This window comes from Urocampus carinirostris, chromosome 3 (genome assembly GCF_059441175.1).
Source record: "Urocampus carinirostris isolate Australia breed hairy pipefish chromosome 3, RoL_Ucar_1.0, whole genome shotgun sequence".
NCBI classification, from domain to species: Eukaryota; Metazoa; Chordata; class Actinopteri; order Syngnathiformes; family Syngnathidae; genus Urocampus; species Urocampus carinirostris.
The window spans coordinates 43,217,205-43,242,361 of NC_142351.1; the positions used below are offsets into that span (position 1 = coordinate 43,217,205).

At 39.0% G+C, this 25,157-nt stretch overlaps 1 protein-coding gene and 1 long non-coding RNA gene across 2 annotated transcripts; one reads left to right on the forward strand and one right to left on the reverse strand.

The window, feature by feature from the left end:
* Window positions 1-7: 7 nt before the first annotated feature.
* On the forward strand, window positions 8-23,569 carry LOC148369777 (interleukin-17 receptor D). Its single transcript, XM_088331965.1, has 12 exons — window positions 8-211; window positions 6,427-6,511; window positions 8,979-9,137; window positions 13,045-13,163; window positions 13,454-13,577; window positions 16,032-16,070; window positions 16,147-16,292; window positions 17,284-17,358; window positions 17,556-17,616; window positions 19,998-20,132; window positions 20,224-20,399; window positions 22,969-23,569. The coding sequence occupies exons 1-12, from the start codon at window positions 92-94 to the stop codon at window positions 23,482-23,484; spliced, it is 1,755 nt and encodes a 584-aa protein (XP_088188091.1). The 5' UTR covers window positions 8-91; the 3' UTR covers window positions 23,485-23,569.
* Window positions 10,759-20,358, reverse strand: LOC148369778 (uncharacterized). The gene is made up of 3 exons (XR_015850050.1): window positions 19,996-20,358; window positions 16,089-16,290; window positions 10,759-11,042 (listed from the first exon to the last, which is right to left on the reverse strand). It is a non-coding gene; the product is annotated as an uncharacterized LOC148369778 (long non-coding RNA).
* Window positions 23,570-25,157: the final 1,588 nt, after the last annotated feature.

A 25,157-nucleotide genomic window follows, 5' to 3' on the forward strand; every position in this document is an offset into this window, starting at 1 on the left:
AGGATCTTACTTAGCTGTCAAGGCAGTGCAAAGAACCATCTTCGATGCCCTGCGTTTGACTTCTGAAGGATCAGATGTTGCTAAGGTTAGCATGTGGAGGACAACGTTGATCCTGTATCAAATCCTTGTTTCTGGTCGACTTGGCCAATCAAATGGGAATTTGACCAGTGCCATTCGTCCTGAAGACTGCAGTCTCAGATGTATTCACCAGGTAAGATCTTAAACCCGAGCTTGTACCAGACCTAAAATGCGGTTTGGGTCGAGCCTAGAAGGTCAATCATTGCTCCAGGTCTGGGCCGGGCTTCTTTTCACTGATATATATATTTTATTTAATCATCAATGCTCTGCCCTCTGAGATTTGATCTGCAACCTCAGTGGAACTGTTTGAATCTAGGCTTAAAACACATTTATATGCTATAGCTTATGAAGATAAATCGATGGATACTTTATTAATTCCTATAGGGAAATTCACATTTCCAGCAGTATCCTTGTGTTAAAAAAATAAAATACCCATATATAACTTGTAGAATAAAAAGCATTTAAATAATGTTCCCAAAAATAGACGCTAATAAGATAGGGTAAAATATGCAAATGTGGGGTAGGGGTTTAATGTGGGCTTTTACTTCCCCGGGTGGAGTTTAAAAGCCTCATGGCATGGAGAAATGTTCTCCTCAGTGTCCGTGGATCAAGACTGACAGCAGTCTGTCGCTGAAGCTGCTCTTCTGTCTGTAGATGATGCTGTGTAGTGGATGTAGTGAATTGAAATGACCTACATCTTGTGTTGACAATATCTGTGTATGGTTTGTTAATGCTACATTCATTGCAATTTTGTCATCTTTTTTATTTCAAAAACCTTGTACTACTTCTGTGTGTGTGCGCAATGTATAGGGTGCAAAACAGCTTAGCTAATTTATTTGAAAACGTACACAGTTTTTAGGCCTCTGTCGGTGTCTTAAAGTCAGTTTTCTGTCAAGGCACACCCAATACACACCAACAAAATTGATAAATATCGGCTTTCATGAGGTCGCGATCCACCATTTCTTACAAATCCATGGATATGCAAATGAGTTGCTTTCATTGTGATTAACCAGTTATTCAAAATGGTAAACTTCCAAATATCACATGTATTAAACTGTTATGTGCTCTACCATAAAGCTTATGATGCTGTAATTAACAGCTTTTAATACACGTGATATTCAGAAGATAAGGGGTCATATCACCAAAGTAAATAGTTTCAACTTGTTCAAAAGGGATTTTGGTGCTCTGTGCTTTACTGTTTTGTACATTCCCAAAAATGGAGATTTAAACCTGTGTGAGTGACGCATGCTGGGAGGCATTTTTTAGAGCGCAACACTGGGCATTTTTCTTAAAATTGGATAAAAAAAAAATATGTGTTTAACCCATCCTGTCCTGCCCATTTCGACACAAAGATCGTCGCGGTCACTGGTACCCAACGACATAATTGTTGATCACATGTGTCACCACGGCAGCGCAGTGGTTAGCGCATGTGCGGCACAGTTCATGTCATGGAAACCTCCTGTGTGGGTTCAAATCCAGCTCCAGACTTCCTGTGCGGAGTTTGTATGTTCTCCCCGTGCTTGCGTGGGTTTCCTCCGGGCACTCCGGTTTCCTTCCACATTCCAAAAACATGCATTTCAGGTGAATTGGCCCTAGGTGTGAATGTGCGAGTGAGTTGTCTGTCCCCGTGTGCCCTGCGATTGGCTGGCAACCAGTTCAGGGTGTCCCCTGCCCACTGCCCAATGATTGCTGGGTTGGGCTCCAGCACCCCCGCGACCCTACTGAGGATAAGCGGTGCAGCTGATGAGATGAGATGAGATGTGTCACCACATTTTATCTAGCCCTCAAGAGCGTCTAAAAACAAACATCACAAAAGAGTGCTTTGACAAAATATTTCATTTACCACAATAAATGTCGACTGCTGTATCTGTAAGGTGATTGCTCTTCGCTACTACATGCGAGTACAGATGCTGCCCTACTTACAAACGAGGTTCCGGACGATCGTTTGTAAATTGAATTTGTTTGTAAGTTGCTTCAGTGCTATATTTTGTAAGGAATGTACGTTTAAGGTATATATAAGTATGTTTAAGGCTTGTATAAGTAACACGTATTGTTTTGTACTAAAAAAAATAAACATTTCATAAAATAATATGCTCTATAAGGATACATAAAGTTAAGTTTAACTTACTTTTGGAAGATGATCTTCAATAATTCGGCAATTACCTCCTCTGTAGTAAAAAGTGGCAGAAAAAAGCAATCCTACCATTTTCTCAACCGCATCAAGTTTTCTTATTTCACTTTCATTTCAAAAGAAACTGCTCACCTCTTCTTTAGACTTTACACCAAGCATATTGAATGGATGCACGAGATATCAAACAATAAAAATGTCAAAGTTCTTAGCGTGCTGGAGATTCAGTACAGTATCTTTATACACAAACTAGGAAGAGGAAGCCGGATTTCTTCTTCGGAGTGGATGCTGGGTGACCTCTCTCAGTGCCACCACATGCCGGTAGTGGCGGAAAGAAGCACTACAGTAATGTCCTGTACTCGACAAAAGGTGCACAATACCAAATCTAACTTACAGCAATGTCCGGATATTTTTCGACATGCCGAGAAAAATGTTGGTATCTACCGTTTTTTGTAAGTCTATTGGTCGTAAGTCGGGGAGTGTCTGTATCTCTAGCTCGAGTTAAAAAAGAAAAAAATTGAAAAATAAATTATCCTAAAAATACACAAGAATATTTTGTTATACAGTTATAAGTCCACATACTACATTAATTCCTTCCCGAATCATGCTCTTATCGACAGTACTGTGAGAAAGTATGTCCCCCCTTCTTGATTTCTGTGTTGTTTGCATATTACAAGGGTTTCAAATCATCAGTTCAAATTTAATATCACACAGAGTTAACCCAAGGAAATACCAAATGCAGTTTTAAAAGTTTTTTTTGTGTCCTAATTGAATTAACTTGTCTGGCTCGAAGTGAAAAAATGCCCCCTCAACCTTAATGGCTGCTGCCATTAGACAAAAATGAAACAAATAATGGCTGTACGGTTGATAGAAAGGTTTTCTTTAAATGTTTTGTCTTTAAAAAGTGATTGCTGATAGACAACATATTTGTCAATTTACGTTTCCCTGTTTTTTTTTTTTTTTACTTTTTTTTTTAAATTTCCCTCTGGGATGAATAAAGTATCTATCTATCCATCTATCTTAAAGCGAGTTGGTCCACCTTTGGCAGCAATAACAGAAACATTTATTAGTCGGGGTTACACAAGTATGGCTTTCATTTGTCCCCAGGGCCAATACAGCAGGTCAAAAATGACAAGAGTCCAAAGTATTTTATTATATTGGACAAGCAAAACAAGCCGTACTTGATATATCTCCAAGTAAATGTTGTTTATCAAATCCTTTTCTCTGAGAAGCAGTTTGAGAAGTAACACTCACACATGCACAACTATACTCTTATACCGTCAAACCCGTGCACAAACTATACTCTCATACACACTACTCTCAAACATACTGCTATACTCTCACATATGATGCTATACTCTCAAACTCACTACTTTACTCTCAAACATACTACTCACACATGCTACTATCGTACACACACTACCACGCTTTCATACCTTGTACTAATACATTCCCGCACACATACTGCTATATTCCCTCCCCGCATACACTACTATTATAGACTCACACACACACATTGGTATACAGTTTTTGATTCTTCATCGAATACGAAACAGAATATATGTAGACTACATAGTTTTTTTTTCCTTTTTGTATATACATATTTAATTTCATTTTATTGTATCCTGTTCAGAAGTTCTTTAAACACTGTAGACCGGCAATGTAAAGAAAATGTCACTTTATGTTAATGGAAATAAAGGCAATTCTGACCATAGTTTAGTGTGTGGGTATGAGAGTACAGTATAGTAATATGTGTGAGAGAGTACAGTAGTTATGTGAGAGAGATTACAGTAGAGTGTGTGTATGAGCATATGATATAACCTGTGAGAGTATGATTTACTTCTTTAACGGCCTCTTTTAACTTTTCTACCGAGCTATTTATGCCTTCAATCCTGTTTCAGACGTCAGAAGAGTTCTTTGATGGTAACATTTAAACTAGCACTCAAATTGATTTCATAACAATGTCAAAGTAGCAAAAAAGGTTGCCGCCTGATTAAGATAATGATTGCGTGTGAGTGAGTTGTTTGTTCTTCAGGTGCTGAAGTCTTCAGGTAACGTGACAGTCAAACAAGTTTTGTGTTATGAAAATAACAGGTCAGAGACGGGGCTCTGCGTTAACTACAACGGTAGCCTACTCTCTTCCTGTTTTCTCAAGTATACTTTTCTATGGACGTTTTTATTATTTTATAAAAACAATCACTTATGTACAATGCTGTGCAAAAGTATTTGCTCTACAAGAACCTTTTGACACATGGCCATATTTCAGGCTTCAGACTTATAGATTCCAAAAACTCAATTTTTTACAAGATTTAACAACATGTAAGATATAATTGTGCAAAGAATGATCCAACATTTTCCATTGTGCTAACAAATAGACATTGAAAAGTAGGCTTTGCAAAAATATTGCCCTCTTTGGAGGTAATATTCGGTAAAAAAAAAATTCCCCCCCAAAATCACAGCCACATGTCATTTTGGGTATGTCTCTGAGTTTTGGACATCTTGAAACAGAAATATTTTCCAATTATTCATTATATCAGTTCATGTTCCTTAAGGTTTGATAGTGATTTTTTATGCAAAGCATTTTTCATATCTTTCCGCAAATGCTTTATGGGATTGAGGTCTGGCCATTCTAACACCCTTGAATTGTTAGTTTTACGCCATCCTTTTATTGATTTTGATTATGTTTAGGGTCATTTTCCTGTTGCAAGGTGAAACTACGCCCCATTCTCAGGTCTCATGCAGACTCCAACAGATTTGCTTGCCAGAATCGCCCTGTATTTGGCTCAATCCATCTTCCCATCAACTCTAACAAACGTACCATTCCCTGCTGAAAGAAAAGCAACCCCATAGCATGATGACCACTTTTGACAATAGGGATGGTGTTTTAAGGGTGATAAGCAGTGTCACATTTATGCGGATTGTAACGCTTTGCGTTCAGCCCAAAAAAGTTTTTACCTGGGTCCCATCTGACCAGAGTACCTCGTTCAAAGTCACTGTGTCCCCTATGTGGCTTCTTGGAAACGCTAAATGGTATTCTTTCTGAAATGTCTCTCTTCTTGCCCCTCTTCCATAAAGAGCAGATTTGTGCAGATTGCGACTAACAGTTATCTTATGCACAGATTGTCCTAACATGTATGTATGCATGCCTGCAGGTCATCCAATGTGATCATGGGTTTCTATGTTGCTTCTCTGATAGGTTTTCTCCTTGTATGAGCACATGTGTCAAATTCATGGACACCGGGCCAAACGTGGCCTGCCACATCACTTTATGCGGCCCGCGAGACAATACTGAGAAAAGCACAAGAGAAAAATTTGTTGCATCTTGTCAACAATGACGTGCAGTTTTAAATATGTAAATATTTCTAACTGTATTTGCTCACCATCAATCAACTAGAGAACACGAAAGTAACCCATTCAAATGTTACTTTACTTGAACAAAATAAAAATTGTTAAAAATGAGCACCTTGATGTCTTTTACTAAAGTTTAAAGATGATTTAGTCCCTTTCTTTTATAGCTGTAAAATCTAACAGCAAAGTTATATTCTGGGAAACATTTAATTCTAGAAAGATAAAAAGCAGAAATACTAAATCATAAAATCGATCATTTAAATTAGTGTTTGTGTTATTTTCTTTACTTTTGAGTTTGCTTGAGTTTACCTAAGTAAACTAAACTTTAGAGGATTTCTTTTTACACAAATGCACGGTGAATGAACATTACAAGAGATTAAATCTTACTGAAGGAAAACAGACATTATAGAGAAACCCCTCACTGATATATTTTTCATGAAATCTTTAATCCCTGATTAAAAATAATTTAAATTTGAGACTAGGAAAAGACCCCCAGCTCTCCAGCGGTAGCCCACTTTTTATGCCATCAATTTACAAGTCCGGCACGCGTGGCAGTGTTTTTTCGACCGTGTTGCCCTCTGCGCAAAACTGAGTTTGACGCCTATGGTTAAAGCAGGGGTGGCCAACCTAGTCCTCGAGAGCCGCATGTCCTGCATGTTTGAGGTTCTTCTTCTCCTACTCGGGTGATGAAAATGTCACTCTTGTTGGCAAGCTGTGTGGGAGCTTGATAATTATCCAGGTGATGGAATACCCCGTATTAAAGTAGAGAAACTCCGATTTAACCTGGAGCACAGCAGAGCATTCCCAGTATTTATTCGGCAATGTCTAAACATGAAGTCTATTAAGACTTATTGCATTTCTGTCCTCCACAGGGCGGACCCGGGTGCAGGTACTGCAGAATAAGCAGTGATGAAATCAACAAAGCTCTAAGTTATACCTCCAAAAAGGTGTTGGGAAGTAAGTTGGACCATTCTATTCTATTTTCTCCATAAATTTATTTGAGGGTCATAGACTGGATGTGGCACTACCACTGTTGTGAATGTTGAGCCTTATTTAGCCCTTTGGCCAAAAGCACTTAGGGAATAGCGGTGGTTTTCAACCAGTGTGCCAGACCTTGTCTAGTATGCCGCAGCAAATTGCCCGATTTTATCTTTGCAAAAAGGCATGTCATACTTCAGTAGCTTTGCTTTCTTCCAATGATCAGCCGAGTAACTGTTGCGTTCATCCAAATCAGTAGGTACCAGTAGATTACTATAATTTTGTTTAACTTTTCAACACTAATGATCAAATCATGAGGGAGTACAGGAAAAAAATTGTAAAACGCTTATTTTGTTTCCTTTTTTTTCTCATTTTACGTAGAAAAATATGTTAGAGCATAGTAAAAATACCGTTTGTTCTGCTCATTAGAGGTAAGATTTTTGTTTTGTTTTTATTTTTAGAAAAAAACAAAGATGAAAGTGTCAATTTTAAGAATGCAAGATAGAAATGGAAAAATAATAAAAGTAAAAATTTTGCACGTATTTTGGGGGCTTCATTCTATTCTTAACTTACTAATAAAACAACAAATGTTACAACGTAGTCAATAAAATAAATTTCACTAACAGATCAATTTTGCTCATTTAAAGTATTATTATTATTAAATTTCAAAACCGTTCCACGAATATCGTAAAATTCAAAATAATATCACAATTATTGACCAAGATGATAATCTCTTGAACCACAGTGAACACAAATGACAGGAAAAGTTCAGAGGCCCTAAAAAGAAACAACATGAAATTAGCACCGGGTATTTATTTTTAAACATTTCTGATGAACAGTGTGTTTTTTATAGGCTCCAAAAAGGTCGAAAACATTAAAATAGCGTACTGGATAAATGCCCTTTTTAAACAGCAGTGTTTTCCAGAAAGATTTCAACAAAGTATTTCTCTCACAAATGACGAACGTTAGTGCTGCTCGTTTTCCACACAAAAAACAACTGTCAAATACGTCACTCACTCAGGGACTCTCGTTGTGACAAATAAGGCTTCTAGCTAGCTATCGTTAGCTTTAGCTCCCCTAGCATCTGCCACATGAATATTGATTATATATGGTGATGTACATTCTTATCAGGGTTGGGGGGGTTACTTAAAAAAAATACTCCTATACAGTAACTAGTTGCCCATTGAAATATGTAATCAGTAGCGTAATCCGATAATATAGCAGTAATCTTACTTAATTGCTTTCGGTTACTTTTGAATTACTAACTATACTAATAAAATAAACATAAATAAAATAACTATATTTTGTTTAAAAGAAATGAACAGTATAACCCTGAAAAAAAGAATTGGAGGAAACCAAGATGAGGTAGTGCTCACATTTTAACATGTAGTTATAGTGTATCGGGCATGTGTGTGGAAAGAATGGGACCGCGGACATGGAGAATGGAAACGAAGTTACTGTGAACGAGGACAAGAATAAAAAGAGTTCAAATTGACGCACACCGGACTTTAATATTGTCCCCTGTAGTGTGCAACATGAAAATGCTTTTGAATAAAATATTAATCCTGCAAAATAATCCTTGTTTTTACAAAATTTGCTTTGGGTTTATGAGATAACGGGAGAGATTTAATACGTTTTATTTGTCCCACTCCCTTTCAGGCTTTCTGTTATGCATTGAAGGTAGATTTACGAGTGTACACTAAAACTGTAACGGCCTGAAATGAATGAATGAAAAAAATACCTGTAATATGATTATATTTTTTCTGTAACTGTAATGTAATGCAATTTTATGTTTTTTGGTATCCTTATTAAGTAACTCCGTTACATGTATTCGGTTACTCCCCAAGCTTGCACGTACGGTACTATGATGAGCGCACATCATCTCTAGTGTCAGTGATTACAATTATGATAGACAGATTCTATCCATCAGTGCATTATTTACATCTCTAGTGTCGTAGATTGAAATTATAATACATATTTCATCCATCCGCGCATTGCGTATATTTAAATATACTTTCAAATAAAACTGTGATCCTACAAAGTAATCCTAATTTTAATTAAATATACATTGAATTTTATGATGCACTTTTCTCTGTAACTGTAATGGAATACAATTCCATGTTTTTTGGTACGTTACTACGACAAGCGCGCCTCATCTCTAGTGTCGGTGATTAAAATTATGATAGACACATTCTATCAGTCAGCGCATTATATACATTTAAGTATACTTTTAAGTAAAACTGTGATCTTACAAAGTAATCCTAATTTATATTAAGCATGTATTGTTTCCTGGAACTGTAATGGAATACAATTACATGTTTTTCGGTATCCTTATTACGTAACGCTGTTACATGTATTCTGTTACTCTCTAAGCCTGATTTTTAGGCCCCATTGTGGATGTGAAAAAAAAAATCATGATTTATTTTATCTGATGTGTCTTCTTTAGATTGCATTCCAAAGCCATGTTTTGAGCTGTTTGGGAGAGAAGACCCCAGCATATGTCAGCATTATGTTAAAGCACCGACCGATGTGCACGTTGAATTCGTGCCCGATGCCGATCCTGATTCGGACACAATGGTTGTTTCCTGGAAGCCAAGTTTGTTCGGTTTGTGCCTCACCTTGCTCAAATACACCTCATTTTTTTTTAAATGACTTTTCAAAATATTTTGTTCAAAAAGCAAATGGCTCGGCATTGCCATGCATTTTAGCAAGGCAAGGTCGTTGGTCGACTGGTTTGTTCAATCGTGTACACATAAAGGTGCTGGTACCAATAGAAGATTGAATTTGGCTGCTTTTATATCAAGGTGCGACTGTAAGACCCAACGACACTATCCACACAATATTTTCCAGTAACAGGCTAATCTAACAAATTACTTTTTTTCCGCTGTTACAACACCGTTACCTTCACTGACGATTAAAAGCGGTGCGTTACGTTGACCGAAGAACGGCAATGGCAGCGTGTCCTCGCAAACCTGACGCTGTGTTCAAAGGCGCGTTTTTTTTTTCTCTTCCAAATTGTTAACGTCACGTCTTTTTGGATCATTTCATCCTTCAAAATTGCGACTACCATATTGGTAGATAGCGATAACTAGTATAGTATTTACTTGCGCCGAAAGAAAAGGCAAATGTGGGTCGAGTTTTGACAGCACCCGACCTGTGTCGTTCGCAAACAAAACGGCTCTATGAGCTGGCTCCCCACTCATCAACAACTGGTTCCCTCCAAATGCTTTTCTTCTTTCTTTCTTTTGTCAATATGTATTTTTAGGGATTCTGTGTTTAAATTTGTTGATATACATACCCCCTAGTGAGAGGTGGCAAGAGTCAATAACACATTAACCTTTTTGACTCTTTCTGGGAGGGGATTCGACAGCCCCCTCGCTCAACCAAACTGATGTATTGCAACATCAGTCATTAGGTCATTCCAACCCCTAAAACTGAGCACCAAGCAGGGAGGCAAATGGGTACCAATGTTGTAAATCTTAGGTATGACTCGGCCGAGGCTCGAACCAGCAACCTACCAGTCTCGGGGCAGTCGATCTAATCCCAAAGCCACCAAGCTGGTTTTATGTTGAGTATGAAAAGGTTCAAATTGTTCTGTACATTATCTTTTTTGGTAGATTTATAAAAATTTTAATTATTTTTTGTATGTTTTTCAGTGTTAATGTTTATTAAAACCATGTAAAGTTTATTCTTTTTACTTCTTTTATCTCTTTTTTTCTTTTCGTATTGTATGTTTCCTTTTTTCTCATTTTTCCCCCTATCTTTCTGTCCTTTTTTTCTTTATTTTTAATCCTTTAAAGTCATCTCATCTCATCTCATCTCATCTCATTAGCCGTACCGCTTATCCTCAGTAGGGTCGCGGGGGGCTGGAGCCCATCTCAGCAATCATCGGGCAGTGGGCAGGGGACACCCTGAACTGGTTGCCAGCCAATCGCAGGGCACACAGGGACAGACAACTCATTCGCTCATTCACACCTAGGGACAATTTGGACCGGCCAATTCACCTGAAATGCATGTCTTTGGAATGTGGGAGGAAACCGGAGTGCCCGGAGGAAACCCACGCAAGCACGGGGAGAACATACAAACTCCGCACAGAAAGTCTGGAGCTGGCATTCCTTAGATATTGTTAGATAAAGCAACAATAACAACCTGAAGAGACAGCTCTTTTAAGTCAAGTCAAGTCAAGTCATTTTTATTTGTATAGCCCTAAATCACGAAGAGTCTCAAAGGGCTTCACAGATTGTTACACTATATTACACAAACTATTTTCAACCGACAAGAGGAGTAGGTTATTCGTATGCAATGGAGTAGAAGTGAGTTTTAAGTTTAGATTTAAACATTTCCACTGAGGTTGCAGATCGAATCTCAGGGGGAAGAGCATTCCACAGCACCGGTGCCCGGATGGAGAACGCTCTCGAACCAGCAGAAGACTTCTTTGCTCTCGGGATCATCAGAAGACCAGCACTCTCAGATCGTAGGCTTCGGCCCGGGACATAGTGGCAGATCAGATCTGAAAGATAAGAGGGAGCAAGTCCATGTATGATTTTGTACAATACTAAGAGAACTTTGAAGTCACATCTTTGGCTAACTGGGAGCCAATGCAGGTTAGCCAAAATCGGTGTTATGTGATCGTACTTTTTTGTCCTGGTTAAGAGCCTCGCTGCGGCATTTTGTACTAGCTGAAGAGACTTGATTCTGGACTTCGGGAGACCGGAGAGTAGTGCATTGCAGTAATCGAGACGGGAGGTAACAAATGCATGAATTAATGTTTCCGCATCAGACTGAGACAGTATTGAACGGATTTTAGCAATGTTGCGAAGATGGAAGAAGGCAGTTCTAGTAATTTGTTTTACATGCATCTCAAAGGATAGTTCAGGGTCAAATATGACACCTAAATTTTTAACTGAGTCACTCTGTGTGATGTGACATTTGTCAATGTTCACAGCAGTTTTTGAGAATAAGTCCCGGCATTTAGAAGGACCAATGACTAACATTTCAGTCTTTTCAGAGTTAAGACGCAAGACGTGAGCCGAGTCAAACAAACCGGTTCTCAAAATAGTCGAGATTCTCATTTCGTCAAGTCAAGTCAATGCTTCGTATTTTACAGATAATTTCAAATTCTTCGCCATACAACCACTTCTTTTTAAAGTAACGAAAATTGTTAATATCCCAGGTAACTAGTTACTTTTACTATAGAGTCATTCAGTTACTAACTCTGTTACTTTTTGGAAAAAGTAGTGACTAACTATAACTAATTACTTTTTTAAAGTAATGTGACCAACACTGCTTATAACACGTTGTGTATTATAAAGCGTACAATACAGAGGATGAGATTGGAAATGCATACAGTAATTATAGGTATGCGTTACCAGACAATGTTTTACAGTACCATATCCGAGCAATGATTGTGCAACGATTGATCAGATTGTGATCATCATTGACATAAATCGCAAAACTTTGTATGCAAAGGGAATCGAAGCCAAGTATTGAGACTGGTATGTATACGTACATAAGAGAGCTTGTAGTATAGCTACAGTATAGTGAGACCTTGTTTTCTCCATTGTCTAACAATCATAGGTTAAACAGTCTCTCCACTTATTCACCAATCAGAATGTACTATGCAAATCAGTGTTTCTGTCTTTGTGAGTAAAAATAATTTGAAAATGAGGCTCTGATGCCTTGTCATTTGTCATTTATACCATTGGTGATCTAGCCGCAAAGTGTTGGTGCTCTTACCGCAGCGATTTAATTCACGTTGTTAACAACGTTTTGCAAATTCGGATCAGCAACACTAATCAACTATTGCAACAATTATTGCATTAATATATACTAAGAGAGTATAAAGAACTCAATGGTTATATACTAATTCAAGGTGAGGTCCTTAGCTCATTAGTCTAGTGCGCAATATATGTACCGATATTTAAAATATATAACAAAAGCCTTTTTTGTGTGTTGTTTCTTATAGTGTGGAAAATGTTGTATACTGTACAGTAAGGTTTACTTTTCACGGTTTTGCTACTTTGCGAATTTTCATCGTGCATTGTTTTCTGGATCTGATTAGGTAAACAGTCTGAGTTGGACAGGGACGTAAAACAGGTTGACAAACCTGCATCTCGCATGCGCAATTCTCTTTCAATCTCTCAAAGCCATCTTGTCAACAAAAAGCCTTCGGACCCAAAAAAGCACCGTCAACCAGGGCCAAAACAAAACTGGACTTGTCGACCCGCCAAACTTGTTCTGGGGCTGCATGCGGCTTTGGGCCTGCTCCCCAGTGGGTCCGTTGCGCATTTTCAAAACATTCTTTACGTTTTGCGATAAATCTAGATTAACACAGGATGTGTTTCCTTCCTTATCAAGCCAACATAACGCTTTTATTTTTGTGGCTCCATTCATTCTTTTTGTGCGGGGGTGTTTTGGGATAGCTCCAATCTGGCTCTTTTAATATTTTGGTTTGCTGATCCCTGCCTGAACATGTATATATATATAAAACAAATTGTCTTTATTTACTGCAGGTATTGCCTTCCTGCGAGGCTTTCAGGTGACCCTGCAGACCTTGCCAGGTTTTGTTGTCGCCTGTCAGCTTTTCCTCTTCCAGAAAAACATCACACTCTCAGCTTCTCACGCACAAATGGTATGTAGCATGTCCGTGATAACACAACAACTAAAGCGTTGAAACTGATTCTCTAGATATATGATCTTGTTAACATATGTCTGTTTACACACCACTAGAGTCCTGATGGACACAGGTTGATGCTGTAAAACTACAATCCTGGTCAATTGTTTTATATAGGTATATATATGGGAACTAAAGGTACAATGGTGGTACTTTATGCTAATAATCACAACAATAGATTTGAATTGAAGACATATTTTAATAAGAAAAAAACAAACAACTATATGAAAGCAATTGTTTTCCTGCAGATCTACAAGTCAGACCCTTTTCCTGGCCTCCCTCTTGGCTCGGATTATGCGATTACTGTTATGGCTCTGCCGGTTCCTGAGAGGTGGGAGAACTTTTACCACAGCAAGAAGTTCTCTACACGTTGTAAGCCGCACACATCTACATACAGTAATCCTTCGTTTCTCACAGGGTATGTGTAGCAACAATGTCCCGCGATAGTCAAAACCTGCTATGTAAACCCTTATTCATCAAATAATCTATAATACATTGAAACCAAAGAACAAACCCAATTTACAGGCAAAAGTGTTTGTTTAAAGGTGCTGCCTGTAATTTAAAATGTCTCTACTTGCTGATGTCATATTTTGGCTTAAATCATCATTCATGGATTTCATTGACACGCTCAAATAAACTCTTTTTCATCTTTTTGGGGGTTTCGAATTCTATTCGAATGGCCCATTTCTTACTTTCACTATTTTCATACTACAGTAACAGAAAATGGTGAGTACGGGCAGGAAATTACACGATTAAACAATGCATCCCACTTTTGACAAATAGAAGTACTGTACCCTGTTGACGTTTTTTTTGCTTTACAAATAACTTCTAATTTTAAAAATTGTGGCTATATTGCACTATTGATTCAGGAGACAATCCCCTTTACTTCAGATATTTGTCGCCATCATGTGGACAAAATTGTGGCTAAAAAAAAGAACATTCCAAACAAGTAAATGTACTGTACTTAATGTTTTTACAAATACTGTACATTTTGTAATGTCAAATTATAAAAAAAATCATCTTGCAACTATATTTCACCATTGATAGGTTATACAAAGTAAGATTTGTTGACTGAATTGGGCACTTGTGTAGATAAACCAGCTTTAAATGGGAACCTGATTTCGTCAAAAATCTCAATTTGGCCCCAAAAGTAAATAATTCACTTATGTTACTAGAGTGACCATCACTGTTCACGGATTCCTTAAATACTAGGGTTGTAGGGGCCCCACTTCCTGTGCTGTGTCTTGGGAAAGTACAGACTGGCGGCGCTCATCTCTCTTTGGCCGTTTATCAGTAGGGCTTTTCTCCCCCATATGAAATAGATAGTACAGGTTTCCATGATTACAAGTAGCAGGAGAACCCTCCTATCTGAATCAGATACAGCACCTTCATCATCATGCCGCTGTAAAGCGTCATTCCAAGCTTCTGAAGTGAGCCATACCTCGGCATTGACGGGCAGCAGTGTGTGAAAATAGATTGCGACTATATATTTTCATTCTGTTTTTCCCGATTTTCTTTGGCGGGCCATGCTAAACATGAATAAAGTATTAATTCTGAAAATGTTAAAACTATCTACTTTACTTCAGATTATATTTTGTTGCCATCATGTGGACGTTATTGGGAAAACAAAAATGTGGTGTAAAAATACTTCTGTCTTCCTTTTTAGCATGAGGAGTAGTCCAAGTTTGCTGGCCATAGAAAGCATCTTCCCCTCTCTTCTGGTGCTTTTGTGGGTCCAAAGCATTTTGTTGACATCATGGTTCTTGGAGAAGCTCAAAATGGAAATAGAGTTGCGCGTATGCTGAGATAACTGTTTCATGTACATGATCAACCATTCATTCTTTTCCGTCATTAGAAATGTAGTTTCTGCCTTACTAATGCTTACCTGCATTTCAACATCTGACCCACAGTGCTCTTTTTGCCACATTGTCTGCCCTCTCAATCCGAAATTTTGTTTACTAAAAAAGCTCTAGAACCGAAAGTAGTCCAGGAACCTATATATAGTATTATTATGCTATGTCTTTTCCATAAAAGTTCAGATAAAATTGACTTCTCAATGAACTTACAACCTTTTTTAGCCTTGTACTGCAAATAATGTCAATCTATTTTTCTATTCGTCTAGTTATGAAATTGTTTAAACACATAAATAGTTTGAATATAGATATAAAGATATATTAACTGCTCAGTCATTTATGGGCCAAAAAGCCTTTGATATGTAACAAAAGCAAAGGATAAAACAATATCGCCACAAACTATGAAGGCTACAAGTGATGCAATACAAATTGTGAGATGTGATATTGTTTTTTCTCAGTATCAGTATTGCCGCAGCCTGTCAATGCTGAGATCCGGCTCATCTTTGAAAAGTAGGATGACTCTTTACAAAAATAAACAACAGCAGCCAGAAGATGACGGTGTTGTATCTGAGTCAGATTAGGAGGCTTCTCCAGCTACTGGTAACCATGGAAAGCATGTGTGTGAGCAAAACCCTACCCCAAAAAAAGGTTGGAGAAGAAAGGGCGAGGCCAGTCTGTACTTGCCAAAGGCTCACCACAGAAAGTTGTGACCCTACGATCCTGGTGGTTAAGGGATCTGTAAACCGTAAACATAAAGCATAGGCAGCGGGGACAGAAATGAGCGTGGCGATTGGTTAGCCAATCAGAATGTAGAAAGCAATGCATGATTAAACACCTGCAAGGTTTGGAATCCTCCTAGTGAATCGCGATACAGCGAGGGATTGCCGTACTCGTATTTCTCTGTTTTGATGAAACAACATTTTCTAAACAACGTACACCATTTCAATTAATATTGAATTCTTTGATTTTGCAGCATGCACAGAGAAAAATGGATTTGAGAAGTGTAAAACAGGTAAGGAAACATACTTACATCATCAATAATGTCTTATTTTCTTGTATGTAAAAGTCAACTTTTTGCTTATTTGTAGACTGGTTTCCAAAGTCTGTCGAGGTTCAGCAAGGGGGGTTTGCTGTTACGATCACTTTCGACTTGGCGCCTCCGGACTTGGGCATCACAAGTTACTTCGTATCCTGTTCAGCCAATGGAAAACACACGTACACGGAGATAACACCTGTAGGTGATACACACAACCTGGTAGTGATGGCTCTTTTGGCTCAGATCTTTCGGCTTTCTCTCTTCTATAGTAGGCAAACAGCACTGAGATGACGCCACTCATATTGTCACAAGCGCCTTCAAGAAAAAGAGGGAGAGAGTGAGAGGGAGAGAGAGATAATGGCAGGAAAGAGAGAGAGAGAGAGAGAATGACAGGAGAGAGAGAGAGAGAGAGAGAGAGAGAGAGAGAGAGAGAAAACAGGAGGAAGGAGAGAGAGAGGGAGGAAAGATAGAGAGAGAAAGAGAGAGAGAGTACAGCAGGAAAGAGACAGAACGGCAGGAAAGAGAGAGAGAGAGAGCGTAGGGACAGATAGAGAGAGGGAGATAGAGATAGAATGGGAGGAAAGAGAGAGAGAGAGAGAGAGAACGGGAGGAAATAAAAAGAGAGAGTCGAAGGAAAGAGAGAGAGAAGAGAGAGAGACAAGAGAGACATTGAGAGGAAAGGGAGATAGAGAGAATAGGAGTAAAGAGAGATAGAAAATGGGAGTAAATAGAGATAGAAAAGAGTGAAAGAGAGATATGGAAAGAGAATGAGGGAATGTAAAAAAGTGAAGGAGAGAGAAAGCGGAAAAGTGGGAAAAGAGAAAGATAAAAAGAGAGAGAGAGAAAGCAAGAGAGAAATCGAAAAAGAGAGAAAGTGGGGAAAAAAGATATATATAGAGAGAGAAAGAGAGAGAGAGAGACAGAGAGAGAGAGAGAGGGGGAAAGATAATGAAAGAAAGCAAGAGGGAAAGATAAAAAGAAAGAGAAATAGTTTTATAGGAAGAGAGAGAGATAAAGACACAGAGAGATAAGAAAGAAAAATAATCTGAGAAAGCAAGAGAAAAAGAGAGGGGGAGGTTAAGCGAAGGAGCCTTTTTAAGTTTGCCGGTTCTTGTGGTTCACTTCAAAAGAGCCGTTTCGTTCACAAACGACCCATCACTACAAAATGAAATTTGTTTTTTTTTCTTAGGATTCTCCCAGAAACCAGACACACCACAGCTTCAAGCTTGAGGACATCACAGTAGGAAGCAATTACACTTGTGGGGTAAAATGACTTTTAAATTTCACAGATATAATGGAACATATTCAGAACAATGTCTTACTGTAATCGTTAGAACAATTGTTTTTTAATTGAGGCTGAAGGTTGGACTAAAAATAAATTGAAGTCTTAACCCGATTCTTGATTTCACACTAAATACTCATGACAGCAATCATGATCTTGATTACTTTTTCTTTTTATAGATCGCTGCAAACCAAATGGATGCCAAGAGGAAATTATTCCACTTTTATGTCAAGCGCCAAGGTTTGTGTTTGCTGGTGTCAAAAGAGAATGCACTTAGGTCAGTGGTTCTCAATTAGTGGGGCGGGCTCCCCTGGGGGGTCGTGAGGCTCCGTCAAGGAGGGTGTGGGCGCATTAAAATTCAGGGAACTTTTTTTTTAACCTAGCTAGAACAAAATGCAATTCCACCTCCATTATCATACCTGTCAACCTCCACGGCTCCATGCCCTTACAAACTGTCGTATTTTCCCTTGCAATATACAAAATAATCTTACACCATATATCTTTTTTCAAACGTGTTTATTTATGTAGTTTAACATGTTATATTGCACATGTGTTTCGTTATATTATATGTACTGTTAATTAACATTTTGTTGTGAGATCCTGAGTTGCTCGACATGAATGAGGTTTATTATAAAAAAAAGTTCAAAAATGAAGTAGCTTGGACGTTCACTGAAGAAGGAAAAAATACACGCAAATATAATTAAGTAGAATAATACATTTTCTTATTCAAATTATGAATTTATTTTCTGCATTGAATTATTGTTGGTAATATACAGATTAAAGGGATAACCACAAACCTGTCTTTTTTATTTTCTCCTTTTATACTTCCTTTTTTTTCTTAACTTCTTTATACAACATAATATTCATAATATAATGCATCAAAGCAAGTGAGCTGTTTGAGAGTTGGCTCTCTTTAATGAGTTGAGCCGAAAAAGCCAGTTCTCTAAAAAGAGACGGACTTCCTTTCACAACATCACCGAGATAGAGGCTTCCGCGACGAACCCCTTTGACTTGATTGATTTGCCGTTTCGTAATAGTCAGTGTACACCGGATGGTACCCATAATTGACAAATTTGCGTTTTTCCGTACAGATTTTATCGAACGTTGTACACGTCTTAAAATGCATAATAAAAGTACTTTGTACGGCAAAACAGTACAGGTTGACAGGTATGCATTACACTAGGGCGCGTTGGCGTTATCATTACTAGAGGGTTTTATTTACATTCAGCCTCCACGCAGTGCATTTAGCACTGAGTATAAGCATTGAGTATGAAGTGTGGAAATAACGTGTAGCAGACCTTCAAGCAGGCCCATCAAGAAAATATTTAAAAAGGATGCGGAGACAGGCAAAGAGAGATGGGGTAAAGAGACAAACAAAAGTCTCCTCACAAAAGCTAGAACAAGGAAGTTTGCCGAAGCATGAGTAACACTTCACTGCATCCACGGAGGTAAACGGGCTAAGACCGGTGTGATTGCAATGTAAACATGTTGGCAGCGGACAGCACAAATCCAACTAAGCTGTCTCTTAAAGACATTTCATTTTTCTTGCAAAAAAATTGCCGAAAGGAGTACATTTGGCATGGATGGAGGTAATGCGTTACCACTGATATCGAGCAATCGTTGTTTTGTCCCCACAAATGGAATTACTTTGAAAAATGTAGTTGGTATGGAGGGTTGTGGTGGTTGTTTGAGCTGGGCGCGAGAGGATTTTTTCTTCCTGGGGTTGGGTGTGAGAAAAAAATTGAGTTAGGCGAACACTCATTTTGGTTGAAATTCCAACACATTACCTCAAACACATCAGAAATAATAAATGACCAAATATGAATTGCTTACTATTTTGTTGAATGTTTTACTGAGCTTCAGTTCGAGCATACCCAAAAGCAGTTGTATGGAAAATGGATACAATAAACATACACTGTACATGGCGGCACGGCGGCTGAGTGGTTAGCGCGTCCGGGGCACAGCTCTGAGGTCATGGGATCAAATCAAGCTAATAGCCTTGCTGTGCTGAGTTTGCACGTTCTCCCCATGCTTGCGTGGGTTTCTTCTGGGCACTCCGGTTTCCTCCCACATTCCAAAAACATGCATGTCAGGTTAATTGGCCGGTCCAAATTGTCCTTAGGTATGAATGAACGAGCGAATTGTCTGTCCCTGTGTGCCCTGCGACTGTTTGGGAACCAGTTTAGGGTGTCCCCTGCCCACTGCCTGAAGATATCTGGGACAGGCTCCAACACCCCTGAGACCCTACTGAGGATAAGTGGTGCAGATAATGGAAGGATCGATAGACTGTACATTAGGCATGTCAAACCTACACCCGGCGATTCAGATCTGGCCTGTTAGATAATTTAATTCTGTGCACTGTAAATTTCTAGGGATGTTTAGAAAAGCAAGTCTCTAGCTCATTTCTATCAAAAGTTATGATTTATTTAACTAATAAAAACTAAATGCTTCTTTCTGCCGCTCGAGGGCAGTAAAAGTGCAGTATTTTCTCGGTTTCAGGATATCCAGCCTGGTATTTTGATCCGATGTTATTGCCTGTTCATTGTTTGTATTTCTTTCAAAAAATATTTTTAAAACTGATAAAACACTGCTGTAGCTAACAGACACCTTTCTACTTACAGAGGTTCCCTCAGTGTTTCCCATCTGGGCTGTTGTTCTTCCTGTAGCTTTTACTGCAGCGCTCGCTTTTGTGGTCGTGTTGATTGTCCTCAGGCGGACGATGTGCATCCGAATGAAAAAGCCTTACATTGAAGCAGGTGCGAAAACACAACCACTCTATTTTTATTCTTTTCAATGTGATTTGCTAAGCAGCATGTAAAAACCGTACGCCTGTATCATCTTTCTCAGAGTTGATCAAAAATCATCTCGAGGACGTGAAGGCTCAGGCCGAAGTGATGATCATGTCGGACAGTAGCAAGAGTCCTCCTCGTCTTCTGATTTGTTACAGCAGCAATGACGGTCCCGCCCATGTCAATGCGGTTATGAAACTGGGAGCATTCTTGCAGCAGCACATGGCAACTCAGGTACTGAAAGTACAACCAATATATGACGCCACAAAAATAAGGAATTCATGACCGATGATTGTCAAACTGACCAACTTTTGTTCAATGAACTGGTTGCGCCACCAATTTGATAGGCTTACAAATGTCCTTGGGTAAGACACTGAACCCCTGATGTCCCCAATACGCAGGTTAGCGCCTTACATGGCTGCACGGCTGCTATTGGGAAAATGTGAAGCACACTGTAAAGCGCTTTGGGAAGTCTTGACTTGAAAAGCGCTATATAAATGCAGATCATTTCATTTCATTTAATTACATATCAAGACAGTGTTGTGTGTGTTACTGGGAAAAAAGTGATCAGTTACAGTTACTTGTTACTAAATTTAAATGGTAATTTCTTCCCCCACCCTCCCTGATTACTGACAGCATGAAGTAGCGCGTTACTCTGAAAGAAATTATATCTAGTTACAAATTACCCCGTTGACGTGCAAAAACGTGTACACCAAACAGTAGAAGCTGTGAACCCTACATATTTCTTGTGCAATCTCGAGAGCTTGCAAACTAAGAGTTGAGATACTCCATATCCATTTTATCTTTTGTCTTCAAACACTTCAAATGTTTCATATCGATTTCTCGGTAATAACCCAGACGTTTTCTTCTTTTTCTCCAGGCATGGTGTACAGCAAAAATCTTTTTACAAATAAGGACGAAAACTCCGTCTTATTTTACCCTAAATTCTGGGATCACGTGTGCCCCATGATTGTTCTTTCCGTATAAGCCACGCATAATCAAATATAAGCACATAAATTGAACCCTTGATTTCGATACGTTATCTTAAAATTGTGCATACAGCTTGGATGCGTGTATATACGGTAGGACGAATATCCAAATATCGGTAGGGAGAAATTACGCATCCGCATACTTTGCGCTTGAGACGGCACGACCATAACTGGATTCAGTTGTATTTTGTATGTAGTTAGCCTTACTGTTTTTATGTGTTTAGTGTTATAGAGTAAGGTTTGTGTAGTACTAGTACCACATTAGCGTAGAAGGTACCATCAATGAACAGAATGCATTGTAATTCACGTTCTGCTTTTTGAAAACAGCAAAGTAACGCACCGTGTTGTAACAGCAATCAAGTTAAAACATTTTATTAATAATGCGTTCCAATATTCATTACCGAGAAAAGTAATTGTGTTCCAAGAACGCGTTCCTTTGTGATGCATTTCTCCCGAAACTGGCTATGACTCACCACAAAATGTAGAATTGACTACCAGTAATGGTTAAACTGAACATCTTTCATTCCATAAACTGGTGGAGCAACCAGTTTGCTAAGATTATGTCAGTAGCTCGAGGGCCACATGTAAGGAAAACCATTCTCACGGGGGCCGAACTAGTAAATTAATGGCATGAAAAGTGTGCCTTAGCTGGAAGGCTGGGGTTCTTTTAGGAGACTCACAATGTGCGTGTGTTCCCCACTATAAGGTGCACCATACGATAAGGCTAAGCGAATTCCAACTACAATGAACAAATACTATATTCGGGCATTGATTGATTGAAACCATTTTTTTGTACAAAAAAATCCATTCTCCTTTTTTTACTCATTTGTGGACAAGTGATATGTAAATCTGTCTTTCTCTCAGCAATGAGAGATAGAAGCTCCACATGGTTTCCTTTGTTTTTTGATTCATCGTTTCATCTTGTGCCCAAAATGAAAGTTCCTGCTTGCTAGCTTCGGAGTTGTCCGATTTTTCGGAACGATGTCCAGATTTTCCTGAAAAGTCCAACTTAAAAATGGCTTTTATTTTAAATCTGCACCCAAATCCACTTCTTCTCCTCCTTTAGTCATTGTGGGGAGACAAAACCACTATTAAACATTAAAACACATATTAAACAAATACATTTGCTTGTGAAATAGTTTGCTAGCTCTGGCGAGTACGATCTATCACTGCCAAATATATTTTTTAGTCCTCTTCAAGTTTAATGGAGGTTGGCACCATAACTTTGGTGCTTTAACACCTCCTAGCCAATCATAGTTTGTGAAAACGTTGGCCCTGGTTTTCCTAACTCCAAATGTGATTGGTTAAAACAACAGCTTTATAAACACTTATTTTATGCTACAGGGCCTGCAGAAATGATTGTGAAGGCCTCCAAAAAGATTTCTGACCCTGGCAACAACTAGTGGCTGAAATGTGATTGGTTAATTGTTTAAATATGAAAACACCCATCTGAAAGTAGCACAACCAGGGGAAAAGCAATTAAAGGAAGTTGGCGGAAAGTTTGGAATTAAGATCTATAAAAAGAAACTAAAACTCTGGCGGATACTCTAAATAGTTCAAGTTACAGCTTCAGTTGTACTTTGGGTTTACCATTTAAGGTACTCGCGTAAAAATAACAGGTGACCTGCAGAGAGTCAATAAGAATTTATTCAGTATTTAGTAAGTATTAGTTCAGATATTTTCAGGCTAGCAGAGAGGGCCTCGCCGGCCCTGACGGCCCACCACTGCCCCTGGTTTACTGTAACTGCTCTGATCATCTAACTCCCGTGTGTCTCTTAGTGTAGATAAATATCATTTTCTTATCCGCCTTTTAGGTCTGTCTGGACCTGTGGGATTCTCTGAGGCTGGCTGAAGAGGGCAGCATGACGTGGTTTTGCCGTCAGATCCGGGAAAGCGATTTTGTTTTGGTGGTTTGTTCCAAAGGTCTTTGTCGGAAGAGTGTTCCTTCGGCATCTGGACGCCTGGGCTCTGAAGTGATGGTCGGCCTCATCGGGGCTGAAGTGGCCCGAACTAAGGCTGCAGGAAAGGACCTCTCTAAGTATATGACGGCCATTTTTAATTACTCACAAGAGACCGACATCCCCACCCAACTAGGACTGGTTTTTCGCTACAAGCTGACGACGGACTTATTGCTTCTTTTCTCACAACTCCACCAAGTACGTCTTCACTCGCCAGGTCGCTGTGTGAAGATAAACAAGATTTCGGAGGAAGATTTGAAAATGTCGCCTGCTGGACAGGCTTTACAGAAGGCCATATTTGACTCAGAAAAGGAAATGAAGGAAAACAAAGACAAAGATTTTGCCAGTGAAGACGACGCTGAGGGATATTAATGATATTTAAAAATTATAAAACATGCAAAATATGGGGAAATGTTGCATGATTTTTAAAATAAAATCTATATATATTTCAGCAACACACGCAGCAAAAAACACAAATGAAAACCCACAACCGCCTACCTCCTAGCAGAAATAATTTGTATGCAATCGCAGTTCACTACAATTGCTGCCTGTTTCGCAGCTGCCCCACGTGTTGCACTAATGGGATTCGCCATCTTGAAAGTGTTGTGTTCCTTCAAATATGTCCCGGATCAGTCAAATATGAGACTAATTCTTAAGTCCACTGAATTGTAACAGTATTCAATGAAAAGTAGTACAGTAAATGAGACAGGGGGAGAGGGAGTTCAGGGGGGACGGGGCACCTGGGCACGGCGTCACACAGCCACAAACGTCTGCAAAGGACGTTTCCCACAGCGGCAACATGGACCATGTTAGTCTAAAATTGTCCCTCTCACGGGTCACATAAAATGCGCCTCATTTGTCCCTGGGCCATGAGTTTGACACATGTGCTGTACACTCTTATTTACTGTATACCAACAAATTGACTCTAGGCTTGACGAGAATTTTATCAGTTCATCCATTTTCTGTTTCTCTCTTCAGTAAAGTCTCGGGGGTTGCTAAATGACAGGTAAATATTTTTAAATCCTTGTGAACTACTGTAAAATATAACATAACAATTTCTGTTGTTTTTATTTTTGTGATCTCACTTTACTGTTAACTGATCCCTTAACTGCCTGGGTCATTGGGGCACCACTGAAGACGTTACTCTGGACAGCTTTCTTCACTGTTGGCAGTTCCTGGTTGATCTTGATGTTGTTGGCCAATGTTCTTTTTCTGTCTTTCTGTTTACTTTATAGTGTACGTATTGCAGTCATTTAGTAACGGTCAAGAAAAACACAAATTTACTTTAGTTAGTTTACAACTCTTTCTTTTACACATTCTACAATTTGTACAGGAATTTAATGAAAATCAACTAATTATAAGGTCGCGCCACGGCGGCTTGATGGTTAGTGCGCGGCCCCGCGGTGCGGAGGCTAAAGGTTTTAGTCCAGCAACTGCAGCCTCCCCGTGTGGAGTTTTCTCCGGGCACTCTGGTTTCCTCCCACATTCCCCAAAACATGCATGTCAGGTTAATTGGCTGGTCCAAATTGCCCCTAGGTGTCAATGCGCGAGTGAGTTTCCTGTCTCTGTGTGCCCGTGACTGACTGGTAAAAAGTTCAGCGTGTCCCCTGCCCACTGCCCGAAGATAGCTGGGACGGGGTCCAACACCCCTGCTACCCTACTGAGGATAAGCAGTACAGAAAATGGAAGGATGGATGCATGGATGGATGGATAATTATAAGGTCTAATTTTAACCAGTGTATGAGAATCCCAGTCAGTGAAGTATTCAACTTTGCCATGGATTTGCTTTATGTACCTATCTACAATAGGTAGAACTTTTTTCATTAAACAAAGCCTCTTACTTTTTAAATGAAGTGAAAAGTCTTTCTTTTTGGATACTAAAAATAAAATATTTCGAAAAAGGTTTGTCAGCCGTGTCAGTTTGGAAGAGACATAGCTTAAAGCAGGGGTGTCAAACTCATTTTAACTCGGGGGCCAAACGATAGAACAAACCTTCTCTCTGGGGCCAGACTAGTAGATTAGAGAGAAAGAAATAAGAGAAAGAG